Here is a 15,264-nt window from a genome sequence, read left to right as displayed (position 1 = left end):
GATAAAAATTCAGGAGGGATATCTCAGGAGCAAGGAGTCCCAGCCCCACAGCAGGACACCTAGGCCAGGATTCCAGTGCCAGGAGTATAAGTTCCCACAATTTCTGGCTGCAAAAATCAGCGGGGATTGAGTCATTGGAGGAAACTAGCCCTGGCTGGTGTGGCTCAGTGGACTGAGCATCAGACTGCAAACAAAAGGGTAGCCAGTTCAATTCCCAGTCAGGGTACATGCCTGAGTTGTGGGCCAAGTCCTCAGTATGGGGCATGTGAGAGGCAACCACACATTGATTTTCTTTCCTTCTCTTTCTCTTTTCCTTCCCCTCTCTCTAAAAATGAATAAATAAAATCTGTAAAAAACAAACAAACAAACAAACAAATAAATAAATTTTGGCACCCAAAGCAGTTCCTCTTAAAGAACCCACACAGGGACTTAGCTATTCAGACTCAATCCCTCTGAACTTCAGCACCAGGGTAGCAGCTTGAAAGGCATTAGTGGCATGCAGGAAGAAACTGATGTGTCTGGCATCAAGGTGAGCAGAGGCCATTGTCTGTTTCCTAAGCCCTTCCCCCACAGAGCTGGCAAGCTGGTACCATATCTGAGACTCCATCAACCTGGCTAATACTGTTTGACCTGCCTTGTAGATCTCCAGAGACTCCAGACGAAACTGAGAATCAAATCAATGATTTGGAACAGAAGGAAGCAAATACCAACCAATCAGAACAACAAGAAGAAAAGAGAATCCAAAAAAAATTTTAAATGAGGATGGTATACGCAGCATCTGGGATAACTTCAGGTATTCCAACATTTGCATCCTAGGGGGTGCTAGAAATAGAAAAGAAAGAGTAAAAGATTGGAAATCTATTAGAAAAACCAATGAAAGAAAACTTCCCTAATTTGTTGAGCAAAATAGACATGCAAGTTTAGGAAGTACAGAGTCCCAAACAAGATGGATGCAAAGAGGCCCACTCTAAGACACATCATAATTAAAATGTCAAAGGTTAAAGATAAAGAGAGAATCTGAAAAGAAGCAAAAGAAAAGAAGTTAGTTATGTACAGGGAAATTCCCATAAGACTGTCAGCTGATTCTCAAAAGAAATATTGCAGGTTAGAAGGGACTAGCAAAAAATATTGAAAGTCATGAAAAACAGGGACCTACAGCCAAGATTGCTCTACCCAGCAGAACTATCATTTAGAATGGAAGGGCAGATGAAGGGCTTCCAAGAAAGAAAAAACTAAAGGAGTTCATTATCACCAAACCATTATTATATGAAATGCTAAAGGGGCTTATTTAACAAAAAGAAGATCAAAACTATTAACAATAAAATGGCAACAAATACATAGCTATTAACAATTGAATCTAAAAATAAACTAACCAAACAAGAAGAACACAGAGAGAATCATGGATAGAAGAGTGTTTTGATAGTTGCCAGATGGGAGGTGGGTATGAGGGAACGGATGAAGAGATGAGGGGATTAAGAAGTACAAATAGATAGTAACAGAATGACAATGGGGATGTAAAGTACAGTATATGTAATGGAGTAGCCAAAGAACTTATATACACAACCCATGGACATGAACAATGGTGTGGGGATTATCTGAGGGAGTGGAGGGTCCTGGTTGGAGGGGAGTAAAGGAAGAAATATCAGGACAACTGTAATAGCATAATCAATAACATATACTTTAAAAAATTTAAAAAGAACTGAAAATATTATAAACCAAGTTGCATTCCTCTTTCACAATGACATTGTGATTTCTAAGGAGTATATTGATTATTTATACTTTTGGTCATGTTAAAGAATGACCACAGACCCAAAATGGCATCACTTGTGCTAAAAGCTCATGATAGCAAACCTAGATTTAATAACTGATCTAAGTACAGTTTCAGCCTCTCTCATAAACATAAATCTTAATCAACCAGTTTGGGATATTCTGCTCCAGATCCAGTAAGGTAATCTGTCATATAGGCCATTTCTATCACCCATGCAAAAAGAGGCAATCTACACCCTTTCTCTACTTTTCCCCCAAAGAATAAATGTCCCAATAGGGATTTCTTTTGTTAATGGTTCCCTTGCTCCACCCTTCTTCATGAAAAAACAAAAACAAAAACAAAAATCCTTCCATTTTGGACAATTCAGAGTGCCCTTCTAGTTGCTAGGTGGGATGCTTTATGATTCATGACTTGCTTAAGAAAGCCAATTAGGTCTTCAAATTTACTCAGTTAAAATTTGTTTTTTGGACAGGATTCAGATGATCAAAAATATATTTTATATTTATATTTGGTCTTCCAGTTCCTGACTCAAGGCTCTCAAACTTTGAATTTTCTGTGTTGAGAGTGATAAAGTCTTTTATTATGTGAGTGAGGTGACTGGGAAGCACCTGAGTATTAGGATGGCTGGTGACACAAGCTGTTAAAGAATTCACAAAGGGTTCTGGCCAAGATGGAGGTATAGGTAGATATGCTTCATCTCCTTGTACAACCAAAAGAAGGAAACAACCAATTTAAAAACAAAAACAAGTAGAACTTCCAGAAAATGGAACTGTATGGAAGTCTGACAACCAAGCAATTAAAGAAGAAACATTCATTCAGACTGGTAGGAGCATCAGAGACAGGCAGCTGTGGTGGAGAGGACATGTGGCAAGGCGGTAGCTGGCAGACAGGGTGGTCCCATATTTCTGTGCGGAAAAACTGTGAGGAAAAATGGGAGTGAGACAGACTACACAAACCAGGGTTACAGTGTGGGCAAAATACAGTATCAGAACCCTTGGCTGTAAAAACCTGTGGGGGTGGTGGTAGTGAAAGAAACTGCCAGTCTCTTGAAATTGGGGTGAGAGCTGAGCAAGTGGCATTATTTCCTCTCTGACCCCTCCCCCACATACAGGGCCACAATACAGCCAAAGTGTGTTACCCTGCCCAGGTGAATACCTAAGGCTCTGCCCTTTACCATGTAATAGCTGTACCAAGACAAAAAATGTGGCTGAAATGAAAGAACAGATCGAAACTCCAGAAAAAGAACTAAGCGATGAAAAGATAGCCAACCTATCAGATGCATAGTTCAAAACACTGGTAATCAAGATGCTCACAGAAATTATTGAATATGGTCAAAAAATAGAGGAAGAAGTGAAGGCTATGCAAAGTGAAATAAAGAAAAATACAGTGACAGGAAGGAAACCAGGACTCAAATCAATGATGTGGACCAGAAGGAAGAAATAAACAACCAAACAGAGCAGAATGAAATAACAAGAATTCAAAAAAATGAGGAGAGGCTGAGAAACCTCCAGGACAGCTTTAAACCTTCCAACATCTGAATCATATGGGTACCAGAAAAAGAAGAGGAAGAGCAAGAAATTGAAAACCTATTTGAAAAAATAATGAAAGAAAACTTCTCTCATCTGGAGAAGGAAATAGACATATAATTCCAGGAAGCTCATAGAGTCCCAAAGAAGTTGGGCCCAAGGAGGAATACACCAAGGCACATCATAATTACAGTTGCCAGGTTATTGTAGGTCCTACACCTACAATAGGTGTAGGGAATTAGGAAGGGAATAAGCCAGGAAAACCAGGACCAGATATTGGCCTTAAAAATCCCACCAGTCAAATCCTCCTGATGCAGCAGCTGAGGGGTGATGTGAAATGGTAGCATTGAGGATGCCCCTTTACCCCAGTAATCAAACAGGTTTTGGAAGGAAGAGGTGCTAGTGAGTGGATCAGAGTAGAGCGAGAAGCCCCCATATCTTATAAACTATAATCGGCTGACCTTCCTCATCAAGAGTCACCTGAGGCTCCTCTAGTGTGATGATGAGATGGTTGGTGGGGGTTATGAGAGGCTTTGGACACCATCAACTTTTGGAGTCACTAGGTTTCCTTCAGAGCCTAGAACACTCACCTTTTCAATGGCCTTCCCTCTTCCAGAGGGGGAACAGTTCTGGAGGTATTTGAGCTTAATTTTCTGTAGTCACTCCATTCCAGTATCCTCCTTGCCTGTAGGAATAGCCCTGCCCCTTTGTTGTCCTTGCAGTTGGCGGGGGGGCAGGTGACTTTGAGTTGGCATAGAGTTTAAAGCCGTAGCTGACAAGTGAGTCTTTTGTTCCTATCTGTGGCTTTGTGCTCTCCTGCCCTGTCTTGATTATTAAAGACATTGAAAAGTGTTTCTACCAGCCAATCACTGGGGGTCTGGGGTCCCAAGGCTAGTTTTTGTAGCTTTTTCCTGATGTCTGTAGTCGCCTGCTAGAAAAAAAGCATCCCCAGAAGTGTGTGGCCCTCAGAAGACTCAGGGTCGATGTGTGTGCACTTTTGTAGAGTTTCAGTTAATTGCCCCTAAGAAAAGGTAGGATTTTTATTCTCTCCCTCTTGTCTTTCATGTGTCCCAGTTTGATAGACCCAGTTAAGATCCTGATTTGAGACTGCATTCCCCCTGGTTGATATATGCCTTGGAAGAAAACTAGAAAAATTAGGACTTAATTCAGTTTGTGGGTGACAACTTAGCATTGTGATTTCCAATGAGATACAATTCCTATCTCTAAAATTTAACCCTCATTTTTTATTAAAGAGCCTGCATTAAGTCCAGTTTCAATTTGGCCTGATTATTTGCATGAACACAACAAGAATGGTAATTGATCATATAGGCTTTTTCATATCTGATTTGCTGGAATTTCACAAGGATCCTTGACTGAACTTTACTTAGCCCTTCAGGGCACAGTTGCCATCTGGCTTTGCTTGCAATACTATAGGTTTGGGTGGATTCCTCAAGTTTTTGAGGTCCCCAAAATGTCTTCAGTTCCCTTCCTTGCCATCTTTCAGGAAAGAAATATTTCTCCCTTAGCTGGAAAGACTGCCATGAATCACATGACAAAGCAAGGCACCAGGCTATTTCTTCAAGGGGCTCTTATTGGCTTCAAAAGCCAATCTTAATTCCTCAAAGCTTTCTGGTGACATCCAGAGTCCAGGCATGACTCTTTCGATCATAACATCCCAAACAAAGACTGGGTTATTAAAGCCACATTCGGAAACCGTTGCTACTATAAACATAACGGATTCCTATTAGATTTATGCAAACAAATGTATTGCCATGAAAATAATACTCACTGATTAAGAGTTGCTGAATTCTGGAGGGATTAGGTAGGGTGAAAAATATAAATGTTTTAATATTGCTTATGAAGGTATAACATTGATTGCTTTAGGAAAAAACACCAAGTTTCCTTATAGCTGGAAAACAAAATGATTTAAAATTAGCAATATTTTGAAAAAATTCATAAGAATAATAACTATCCTCAGTAAGTTCACTTAGTCCCATATAACCAATTTTGTTTGTCTTGGTTACTTGCCATATTTCCATGAATCCAGTTATTCTTTTTCGTTTTTTGGTTGTCAAATGATCTTTAATTGAAAATTTTCCTTTGTAGTTCTTAACTAGCTGGGCATTCCACCACACCACTGTTCATGTCATCTATGATGTCATAAGGGTGGCGGCCATTGACACTGCAGCCCACAGACGGGGCAGTCCCCAGGATCTCTTCAATGGTTCCAGAGAGTTCTCTAGCTAAAGACTGGTGCCACATCTCTCGGGCAGTGTTGATGATCTCATGAAAAGTGATATTTCCATTGTGCTTAATGCTTTTTTGCTTCTTTCAGACTATGGTGGTTCTTTGAGGGCTTTTATGATCAGGGCAAAGGCAGAAGGCACTACCTCAGTCTGGGTCTGTCTGCTCTGAATGGTCAGTTTCACTGTAATACTCAGACCCTTCCAATCACTGGTTGCTTTGATGATGTCATCACCAACCTTTTTTGGAGACAGGCCCAAGAGGCCAAACTTGGGGGCCAGGGCAGACTTGGCACTGACTTCATCTCCAGTGCACCTCAGGTAAACAACTTTGATCTCGTTGGAGTTGAACTTCAGAGGCATGGTGGAGACAGCTGGTGTGGGATGAGCCTGGATTCCGGAGGACCAAAGAAAGTTGAAACTTCACTTCCTCTGAGCTGAAAGCAGAAAGAAATCCAGTTATTCTTTAGGGTCCTATAAATCTTCATTTATTTCAAAGATATGACCTACTTAGATACCTGTAATTTAGAGTAAGTCAGATTTTTTTATGAACTTTTCCAAAGACAATATATTTGCAAATACATTAGATTAAAACAATGACTGTTTATAAATAACAAATAAAATGACATGGTTACAGATTTGATTGAAATACAATTGATAAAGAACTTTGTTTCTTTGTAAAATATAATATTTCAAGGTAACAATTTGTTGGTAAGTAATAATTACTATGAAATGATATAAAAGAACAATATAGAGCCTGTATTTTTAGATTTAACACACAATCTCAATATATATAAAAAAACCAGCCCTGGCTGGCGTAGCTCAGTGGATTGAGCGCGGGCTGCAAACCAAAGCATCGCAGGTTCGATTCCCAGTCAGGGCACATGCCTGGGTTGCAGGCCATGGCCCCCAGCAACCACACATTGATGTTTCTCTCTCTCTCTATCTCCCTCCCTTCCCTCTCTAAAAATAAATAAATAAAATCTTTAAAAAAAAAACAAAAACAAAAACCAAGCAGTATGCAAGGTTTTAAAATGCTTGCTGTACATGACTTATCAGAAGTGTGTATTGAGCATTGAAAACAATTCACAAATTCCCAATTTGTGGGTCACAAATATCCAGAGTACTACTGCTTGATGTCCCCTCAGGGAACCACCATTCTTAGCTTGGCTGGTGTCACTAACAGAGGATACCTGATACTCCTGAGAGTTTACTGTGTAAACTTAGCTTTGAATTTTTGGGTTTCTTCCTAGGGCAGTTTAAAATTTCTAGAATATCTTATTGATAAAAATATATGTATATAAACAGAACATATTATTATTCTATCTGGCAAAGCTTTCCAAGTAATTTTAAGCATATTAAATAGGCTTAATTAGTTCAGAAACTTCTTTTTTATCCTGGAGATATTTCAGGGCCCATTGGAACAACCCAAAGTCATTTCTCAGTTGAAAGGTCTCTTAAAATTTAAACTTTGGAAAGGTTATCAAACAAGTTTAATGAAAAGCTCATAATATAACCTTATGGCAAAAACAACATATTTTTTGGGTAATAACTCTAAAAAATTAACCAAATTTAAAACCAGTTTTGATATTAGTTTGTCCAAACCACAGGATCCTGTGTAATTTATATCAGTACTTAATTTCTTTAGGTCAATAAAACATTACACCCTGGTAATGCCATCCAGAGGCAGAAAGTGCACTACATGTAATAGACAAACACACATTGCATAAAAGACCATACACATAATTTGAATTACTAATTTTTGTAGAGAAAGCACAGATTTTTCTCATTTGTTTTTTAAATTTAATCTTTATTGTATTTTTTCCATTGCCACTGAGTCCCCTTATACCCCCTCCCCCCAGCAACCACCACACTGTTGTCATTGTCTGTGAGTCCTTTTTCCTTTTTGCTTTCTCATTTGCTTTTGACAAGTTTTAAGAACTGGAAAAGGAGATGGAAGGTCCTAAATACCAAGCAGGAAGACCTGATGACTGTAAATGAGTGGTGGAAATAAAGAAAGTCTTGGCTTCAATCCAAGGAATCAAGTAGCAGAGAAGAGCCTGGGAGGGGCTGCTCTGGGCCCCAGAAACGTCAGAAATCCAGGAACAGAAGATAAATGTTGCAGATGGAGGACTTGGAGTTATAGTCCACACCAGCAGAGAAATACAAAAAGATGGATGTGTTTACCCTGTGCCTGAGGGTGACCTTACCAATGACAAGAGCACCAGCCAGATAACGCCCTGGGAATGGATTTAACCCACTCAGACAGGGGACTCAATAGAAAGCCCATTTGAGACAGCCACTGTGGCAAGCAGAGAGAGAAAACACGTTTGAGAATGAAAACAGCTCCAGGTACCACCAGAGGCATCAAATAATGTCACCAGAGAGAAATTAGGTGGAGGAGGTATTAGAGTCTGACTGAGGTTTCTTTCTTTACAACCTTCTACAATCTTCTATAAACCTTTATATAACTTTCACAAACATTCTTATCTATTCAGAAATAACCATCTTTAGAATAACTTAGTTCCTATCCTTGCCCTTCAAAATTGCATCTCCATGCTTTATGCCTTCTATTACTAAAACCATACAATTTCTTTCCAATTTAATTTGAAATTTTAACTCTTAGAAACCTCAATTTCCAATGATTAGAAAAAAAGTAAGCAGCCAGTACTCCTTATATTGACTTTTATAAACACAATTTCATGGTAGAAAAAGAGGGGGAAAAACTTATGAGTGAGGCAAATTTGAGTGAAGAGGCATAGTTAGGAGAAAGAGGCCTGGAATTCCTGCTGAAGTTAAAATCTTGTCTCTTCCTCTCAAGAATTAAAGTATGGAATTGAGATGGTGACTGTAAAAGTCAAGTTGGAGAATACTGTTTGTTATAGTTAAGAGATCTGTCTGTGGGCCAAACCTTCTGGTTACCCAGTTTATACTGGGGCAGGCCATATGACAATAGAGAATCAAGCACTTGGGCTTGACATTGATAAGTCCCAGAACCTTGAAGTTCTTAAGTAGACATCCCAATGGGGTGTTCTTGGGTGGGGCTGATTGAATATTGCCCATAGTGAAAAAGAAAAGAGAAGGATATCTCAGGGATATGGATGAAGCAGGGTAGGGAAAGGATTTTTCAATCCTCTTCAGGGCACCCCCAATTCAAATGACCTAGAGATCTGCCATCAGAGTTGAGCATCCTCAAGCCTGAAGGTAGAGCGAGCAAAGATCTGTCCCAGAGTCAGCTGTTGATGAGTCTGAGAGCAGACTGAACTCAGCAGGAAAATGGTTGGAGGCTTCCCTTGCCGACAACGCCCTGGGAAAGCGATAAACACAGTGACAGGATTTATAACAGTGAGAGAGGGGAGGAGGAGTACTAAGCTATCACTTTCAACAAAGCTAATGTTTTCATCCTGAGATTCAGAGAGACTTATCAATCGCTGGCTGTGTAGGAGGTGAGAAGGAGGCTGTCCACAGGGTCCAGAGAGATGGAAAAGGATTAGAATCCTCTCTCCAAACCTCACAGAGATGAGGTTAGAGGATAAGCCTGGGACAAGCTTCCACTGCCCACCGCTCTGCTAGTTGTCTCAGGAAGCAAAGGAGAGGGAGAAATAGAGAATGTCCCTATAGGGACCACCAAAACACTAGGGTGGCCAGTGACACAGGCTGCGAAAGAATTCACAAGAGAAGAAAATTCAGAGGGCAAAGTTTTATTCACTTTCCAAGAGAGTAAAGGGGCTTAAGTGTGGAGAGATACACTAGGAGTGAGATGTAGGGCTTTGAGTTTTTATTAAATTATAAAATGGGGAGTTGCTGTTATGTGGCTGCTGGGCTGTTAGGGGAATTGTAACACAGGAGGTTTCCACTGATTTCGCAGAACCTGCAGTTTGCTCTAATGTTATTTTTTGCTTGTAGCTGTGGGGGGTGGTTAGTCATGTTCTGTTCTTGTTTTTCAACTTGTTTTCCAGTCCTGGGGAAATAAGCTCAGAAGAGTAAAATGGCAGACATGTTTAACATGGTCATAGGCTTGCTCAGCAAATGGTACCATGATAGCAAATGGCACAGGCTATTTCACTGTGGATGGAAGCTAGCTGCCTGGAGAACGCACCATGTGATTACAGAACTGAAACTTTCAGTCTCATTCCCACCCTCCAAGGAGGAAAGAGGGGCTGGAGGTTGAATTAATTGACAATGGCCAATAATTTAACCAATCATGACTATGGAATGAGGCCTCCCTAAAAATCCTAGAGGATGGGGTTTAGGGTTTGAAGAGCCTCTATGCTGGTGAGCACATGGAAGTACTGGGGGAATGCAGTGCCCAGAGAAGGCATGGAAGCTCCACCTCCAGCCCCCATACCTTGTCCTATGTATCTTTTCCATCTGGCTGTTCCTTGGTTATGTCCTTTTAGAATAACCAGTGATCTAGAAAGTAACATGTTTCTCTGAGTTCTGCTGACACTGGAAAAGTTGGCATGCATGATGCCTGTTACTACCAGATCCAATAAGTAGACAAAGATTGAATTATTATTCAAATGGCTGGCAAACTGAGAAGTTACAGGTTATGTATCCAAAAAGACCACCTTACGTTTCATTTTAAGCCAACCTTTTTTTATAAGAAGAAAAAGTTCAGCTAAGGGGGGCCGGAATTCAGGAAAAAAGAAAGTAATAGGTTTGGAATGCAGGCAAAATTGTTATCAGATAAAAGCTGCAGTTTGATAATTTCCCTAGCATCCTTTTATCTCTTGACCTGTGATTCTTTATCTGTTCCTGGGCCGTAGGTGTCTCTGCCTGGAACACAAAGGCCCAGATACCATCTTTACTGCTTGTACTTCTCCTGAGGCACAAAGGTCAAATTGCTTGTGGTCTCCTAGAGTCAGGGCAGGTCATACCTTCAGTTCCTGGGGCAATAGCTTTGTATATACATTACTTACTATGCATATTAACTATAACTTAAAACTAAAACTTTTGTAGCTCTTGAGTTCCTGCAACACTATAAGCCATTTTAGCAAATGAATCAAACCCAAGGAGGGAGTTGTGGGAGCCTCTGATTTATAGCCAGTAGATCAAAACTACAGTTTGCAACCTAAACTTTTGATTGGTATCCTGAGTTGAGGGGATCATAAAAACATCCCATCTTTAGCCAGTTGGTCAGAGTACAAGGAGCCTGAGTTTATAGCTCATGTCTGCAGTGTATGGAAGGTAGGAAGTCTTGTATGACTGAATCCTTAACCTGTGGAATCTCCAAGGAGATAGCATCAAAATTAAGTTGAATTCTTTTTTTAATGTATTTTATTGATTATGCTATTACAGTTGTCCCAATTTTTCTTTGTCCCCTTCTGCCTAGTACCCCCATTTCCTCCAGCAATCCACCTCCCCACCCCAGCTCATGTCCATGGGTCACACATAGAAGTTCTTTGGCTTCTCCATTTCCTATACTATTCTTAACATCCCCTGTCTATTTCATTCCCACCAATTTATGCTTCTTAATCCCTGCATCTTTTCCCCTGTTCTCACCCTTCCCCTCCCAGCTGATAACCCACCAATTGATCTCCATATCAATGATTCTGTTCCTTTTCTGGTTGTTTGTATGGTTTGTTTTTTAGATTCAGTTGTTGATAGTTGTGAATTTGTTGCCATTTTAATGTTCATAATTTTTATCTTTTTTTTTAAAGAAGTTCCTTTAACATTTCATGTAATAATGGCTTGGTGATGATGAACTCCTTTAGCTTTACCTTGTCTGGGAAGCACTTTATCTGCCCTTCAATTCTAAATGATACCTGGATAGAATAATCTAGGTTGTAGCTCCTTGCTTTTCATCACTGTGAATACTTCTTGTAGTCCCTGCTAACCTGCAAAGCTTCTTTTGAGAAATCAGTTGACAGTCTTATGGGAACTCCTTTATAGGTAACCCTCTGCTTTTCTCTTGTTGGTTTTAAGATTCTTTGTTTATTGCCCTGGCTGGTGTGGCTTAGTGGTTGAGTGCTGGCTTGAGAATCAAAAGGTCCCTAGTTTGATTCCCAGTCTAGGGCACATGCCTGGGGTTCAGGCCAGTTCCCCTGTTAGGTGACACACGAGACAAACCTTCCCTTCCCCTCTGTCTAAAAATAATAAAATAAAATAAAATAAAATAAAATAAAATTAAAATAAAATAAAATATTCTTTGTGTATCTTTAACCTTTGGTATTTTAATTATGATGTGCCTTGGTGTGGTCCTCTTTGGGTCCAAATTGTTTGGCCTTTCTGTGATTCCTGGACTTGTATGTCTATTTCCTTCACCAAATTAAGGAAGTTTCCTTTCATTATCCTTTCAAATAAGTTTTCAGTTTCTTACTCTTATTCTTTTCCTTCTGGCATCCACATGATTCAGATATTGGTACATTTGGAGATGTCTCAGAGGCTCAAAACTATCCTTGTTTTTTAAAGTTCTTTTTTCTTCTTGCTGTTCTGCTTGAATGCTTATTACTTCCTTATGTTCCCAAATCATTGATTTTAGTGTTGGCTTCATCCCCGTCACTGTTGGTTCCTTGTAGCGGTTTTTTTTTTATTTTTTATTTCACTTAATGTAACCTTCATTTCTGCCTGGGTCTTCTCTATGTTGTTGCCATACTCAATGTGATCTTTGAGCACCCTGATAACTAGTGTTTTGAACTCTGCATTTGATAGCTTAATTATCCATTTCACTTCTTTCTTTTTTAAAGTTATTTTATTGTTGTTCAAGAACAGTTGTCTGCATTTACTCCCCACCACTCCCACTGACCTCAGTCATCCTCACCTCCCCCCACTGCCACTTCCACCCCACCCTAGTTTTGTCTATATGTCCTTTATAGTTGTTCCTTCATTTATTTCTTTTTGTGGGGTTTTGTTCTGTTCTTTCATTTGGGCCATATTTCTTTGTCTCCTCAATTTGGCAGTCTCCTTGTTTGTTTCTGTGTATTAAGTAGAGCTGTTTTGACTCCCTGTCTTAGTAGGGTGGCCTATTGTAGAAAAAGCACCTGTAAAGTGTGTGCAGTGGAGTCTTAGGTAATCACTAGGGCAGGAAACCCACTTCATTGTATTGTGGCTCTGTGCAGGGGCAGGGCTCAGAGAGGGGACAATGTTGCTGCCTGGCTTCTCGAGGTTTGCCCCACATTCGCCTTGTTTCCAGTCACTTCACTTTCTCCCAGTATGCAACTGGTGCCCTTACAGCTGTTTGTCTGATGCTAAATCCCAGAAGGGATCAATCTGTGTAAGTTCTAAGCCTGTGTGGGCCCTTTAAGAGGAATCCCCTGAAAATCCAGCAGTCTCTTCAATCGCCCCAACCCCCACTGATTTTTACAGCCAGAAATTATGGGGATTTATCTTCCTGGTGCTGGAACTCTGGGCCGAGTCATCTGGCCTGGGTCTGGGATCCCTCATTCTCAGTGTATGCCTCCCAATTTTTATCCACCACACATGAATGCGGGACCACCCATTCTGCCACCTCTCTGTGCCACACCAGGTCTCTGCCCCTCCTACTTGTCTGGATGAAAGTGTCTTCTTTAAATCCTTCATTGTCAGACTTCCATACAGCTTGATGCTCTGATAGTTCTGTGTGATATTTGTTTTGATGTCTGGTTGTAACTTTTTCTGTAGTCATGCAGGGAGGTGAAGTGTGTTTACCTATGCCTCCATCTTGACCAGGAGTCTTAAGTGGAATTTTTGGATAACTTGCTGGTGTTCTGAGAATTGTTGGTTTAGGGGAACTTACCCCTTCCATGTCTGTGTTGGAATTGGGTCTGGGAACACCAGACTTTCTAACAACCAGAATTATTATTCAAAATAATTTCATGCTATCTTTTTAAAGTAATTCCTCATACAAATATTGGTCTTCAGACAGTTTCTCAACTTAGAACTCAGTGTAGAATATTTTATAGTCATTATAATTTTTAAATGTTCACAACCTTTACCCCAAACTACCTGCTGTTGATGTAAGAACATGCAAACCTATAGAAAAATTTTATAAGAATTTATTTGAGCCAAACTGATGACAGTTTTGAAGCTTTTTTTTAATGTAAGGAAGATTTCCTGAAGGTGGGAGAAACTGAGGATAGTTAACAATATTATGTACCCCTTTGAGGGGTCTTGAAAAGAGGATTGCTTCTGACATTTCAAAGGTGTGTTAACCTAGATGCACAAAAACAATGGACAGGGCTTGTTTAAGTCAAAGATATCCTTTTACTATAAAAGTTATATGCCTGGGGCATATAATTTTACCACCTATCATCACCTGCCCAGTTAGGAATTTATGATTGTATCACCCTGTGAGGCCACTTTCCATCACTGGACTTATCAGGTTTTTGGGGTTGTTTTTAACAGAACACTCTTCTTGTCCACACAGCTAAATGTTTTTTTGGTTAAAGAATAGCAGCTAATTTTTAGATATTTTACATAACATTATCATTGTTAAAGTAATAAAACAAGGACACCATTATACTGAGCTGACTCAAATGGCCTGGTAGCCTACCTAAGCAATCCGAAACCCAGCCAGAGTCAATTTCTGTAACTGCCTCAAGGTTAAAAAATCGAAACCTAAGAACTGCCAGTCACAAAGCCGATTAGGCTTTCACAGATAAGGCAAACTAACCTATAGTCAATTAAATAATTTCCTTGCTTTGTTTCTTCTTGTTCTATAAAAACTGCTCTCCTAGCCATTCTTGATTTGGCACTGCCCCATTGAATTGATGTTTGCTCAAATACGTTCTCCAAAATCTTAATGGATCTCAGTTTATCTTTCATTATCATTCAGATATTCTTAATTTATAGATTTTTTCATGAGTAAATAAAGACCAACACTTCATCTCTGTTTAAAATGTTTTATGCCACTAAGAATTACATAAGCATGTATGCATTAGTTAGTTATGCCACAAAGTAGGTACATTTATGGAGCATATTACTAGTAGGGATAGTATAATGATCAAAACACCACATATTTTAAAGAATAATTCAGGGAAATTAACTAATAAGAAATCCTAAACTTTAATTCTGTAAATGTGGTCAACCTTTTCAGGCAAAGCTATGACAAATGCTTTATGTAAAATCTTCGCTACCATTGTTAGGATAAATATTCTAATTAGCCAAGGGAATCATTGTTGACTTATATGGCACTTTAGAACTTTCATATTTTATCTTTAAACTTTACATCCGGTTGAATTACTACTGCTATTAATAACTTATCCCCTGGCCAGGCAGCTCAGTTGGTTAGAGCATCCTCCCAATACACTAAGGTTGTGGGTTCAATTCCCAGTCAGGATATATAGAAGAGTCAACCAATGAACGTATAAATAAGAAAAACAACAAATTAATCTCGCTCTCTCCTCCTTCCCCCTCACTCTAAATAATAATAATAATAATAATTTCTATCATTGGCCTTATATTTTAAGCACTGTGCTAGGTGCCTATCACAAATTATCTTTATTCTTTACAAAACAACAAAAACTACATGAGGCAAGTATTGCCAGTCTCTTGTTACAGAGAACGAGACTGAGACCTAGAAAGATTAAATTGCTTGTTTGCCGTCACTGCTAGGGAGTGGCAGAGCTGGGTTGGCAAATCAGTTGGCCTTCTGCACAGACCAGGTTTCTGACACAGTATTGAATCCAACATGATAGTTTAAATGACACTTCCCTCCTAATTTTAATTTAAGTATAATTTATGATAAATATACTTATGCTATTAACTTATTAAATAAATATGTAATGCAATGCAGACTTAATAAACA

General features: G+C 39.4%; 1 protein-coding gene across 1 annotated transcript; it reads right to left on the bottom strand.

Annotated features, from left to right (window-relative positions):
• Positions 1–5,362: 5,362 nt before the first annotated feature.
• On the bottom strand, positions 5,363–5,947 carry LOC114508150 (60S ribosomal protein L12-like). Its single transcript, XM_036010326.1, is given in 2 exon segments — positions 5,363–5,627; positions 5,630–5,947. Coding segments are annotated over 2 exon segments (495 nt in total). The 5' UTR covers positions 5,901–5,947; the 3' UTR covers positions 5,363–5,403.
• Positions 5,948–15,264: the final 9,317 nt, after the last annotated feature.

The sequence above is a fragment of the Phyllostomus discolor genome, chromosome 10 (genome assembly GCF_004126475.2).
Source record: "Phyllostomus discolor isolate MPI-MPIP mPhyDis1 chromosome 10, mPhyDis1.pri.v3, whole genome shotgun sequence".
Classification (NCBI taxonomy): Eukaryota; Metazoa; Chordata; class Mammalia; order Chiroptera; family Phyllostomidae; genus Phyllostomus; species Phyllostomus discolor.
Note: the sequence above shows the minus strand (reverse complement) of the source record. Positions and strands in the feature narration are given on the sequence as shown.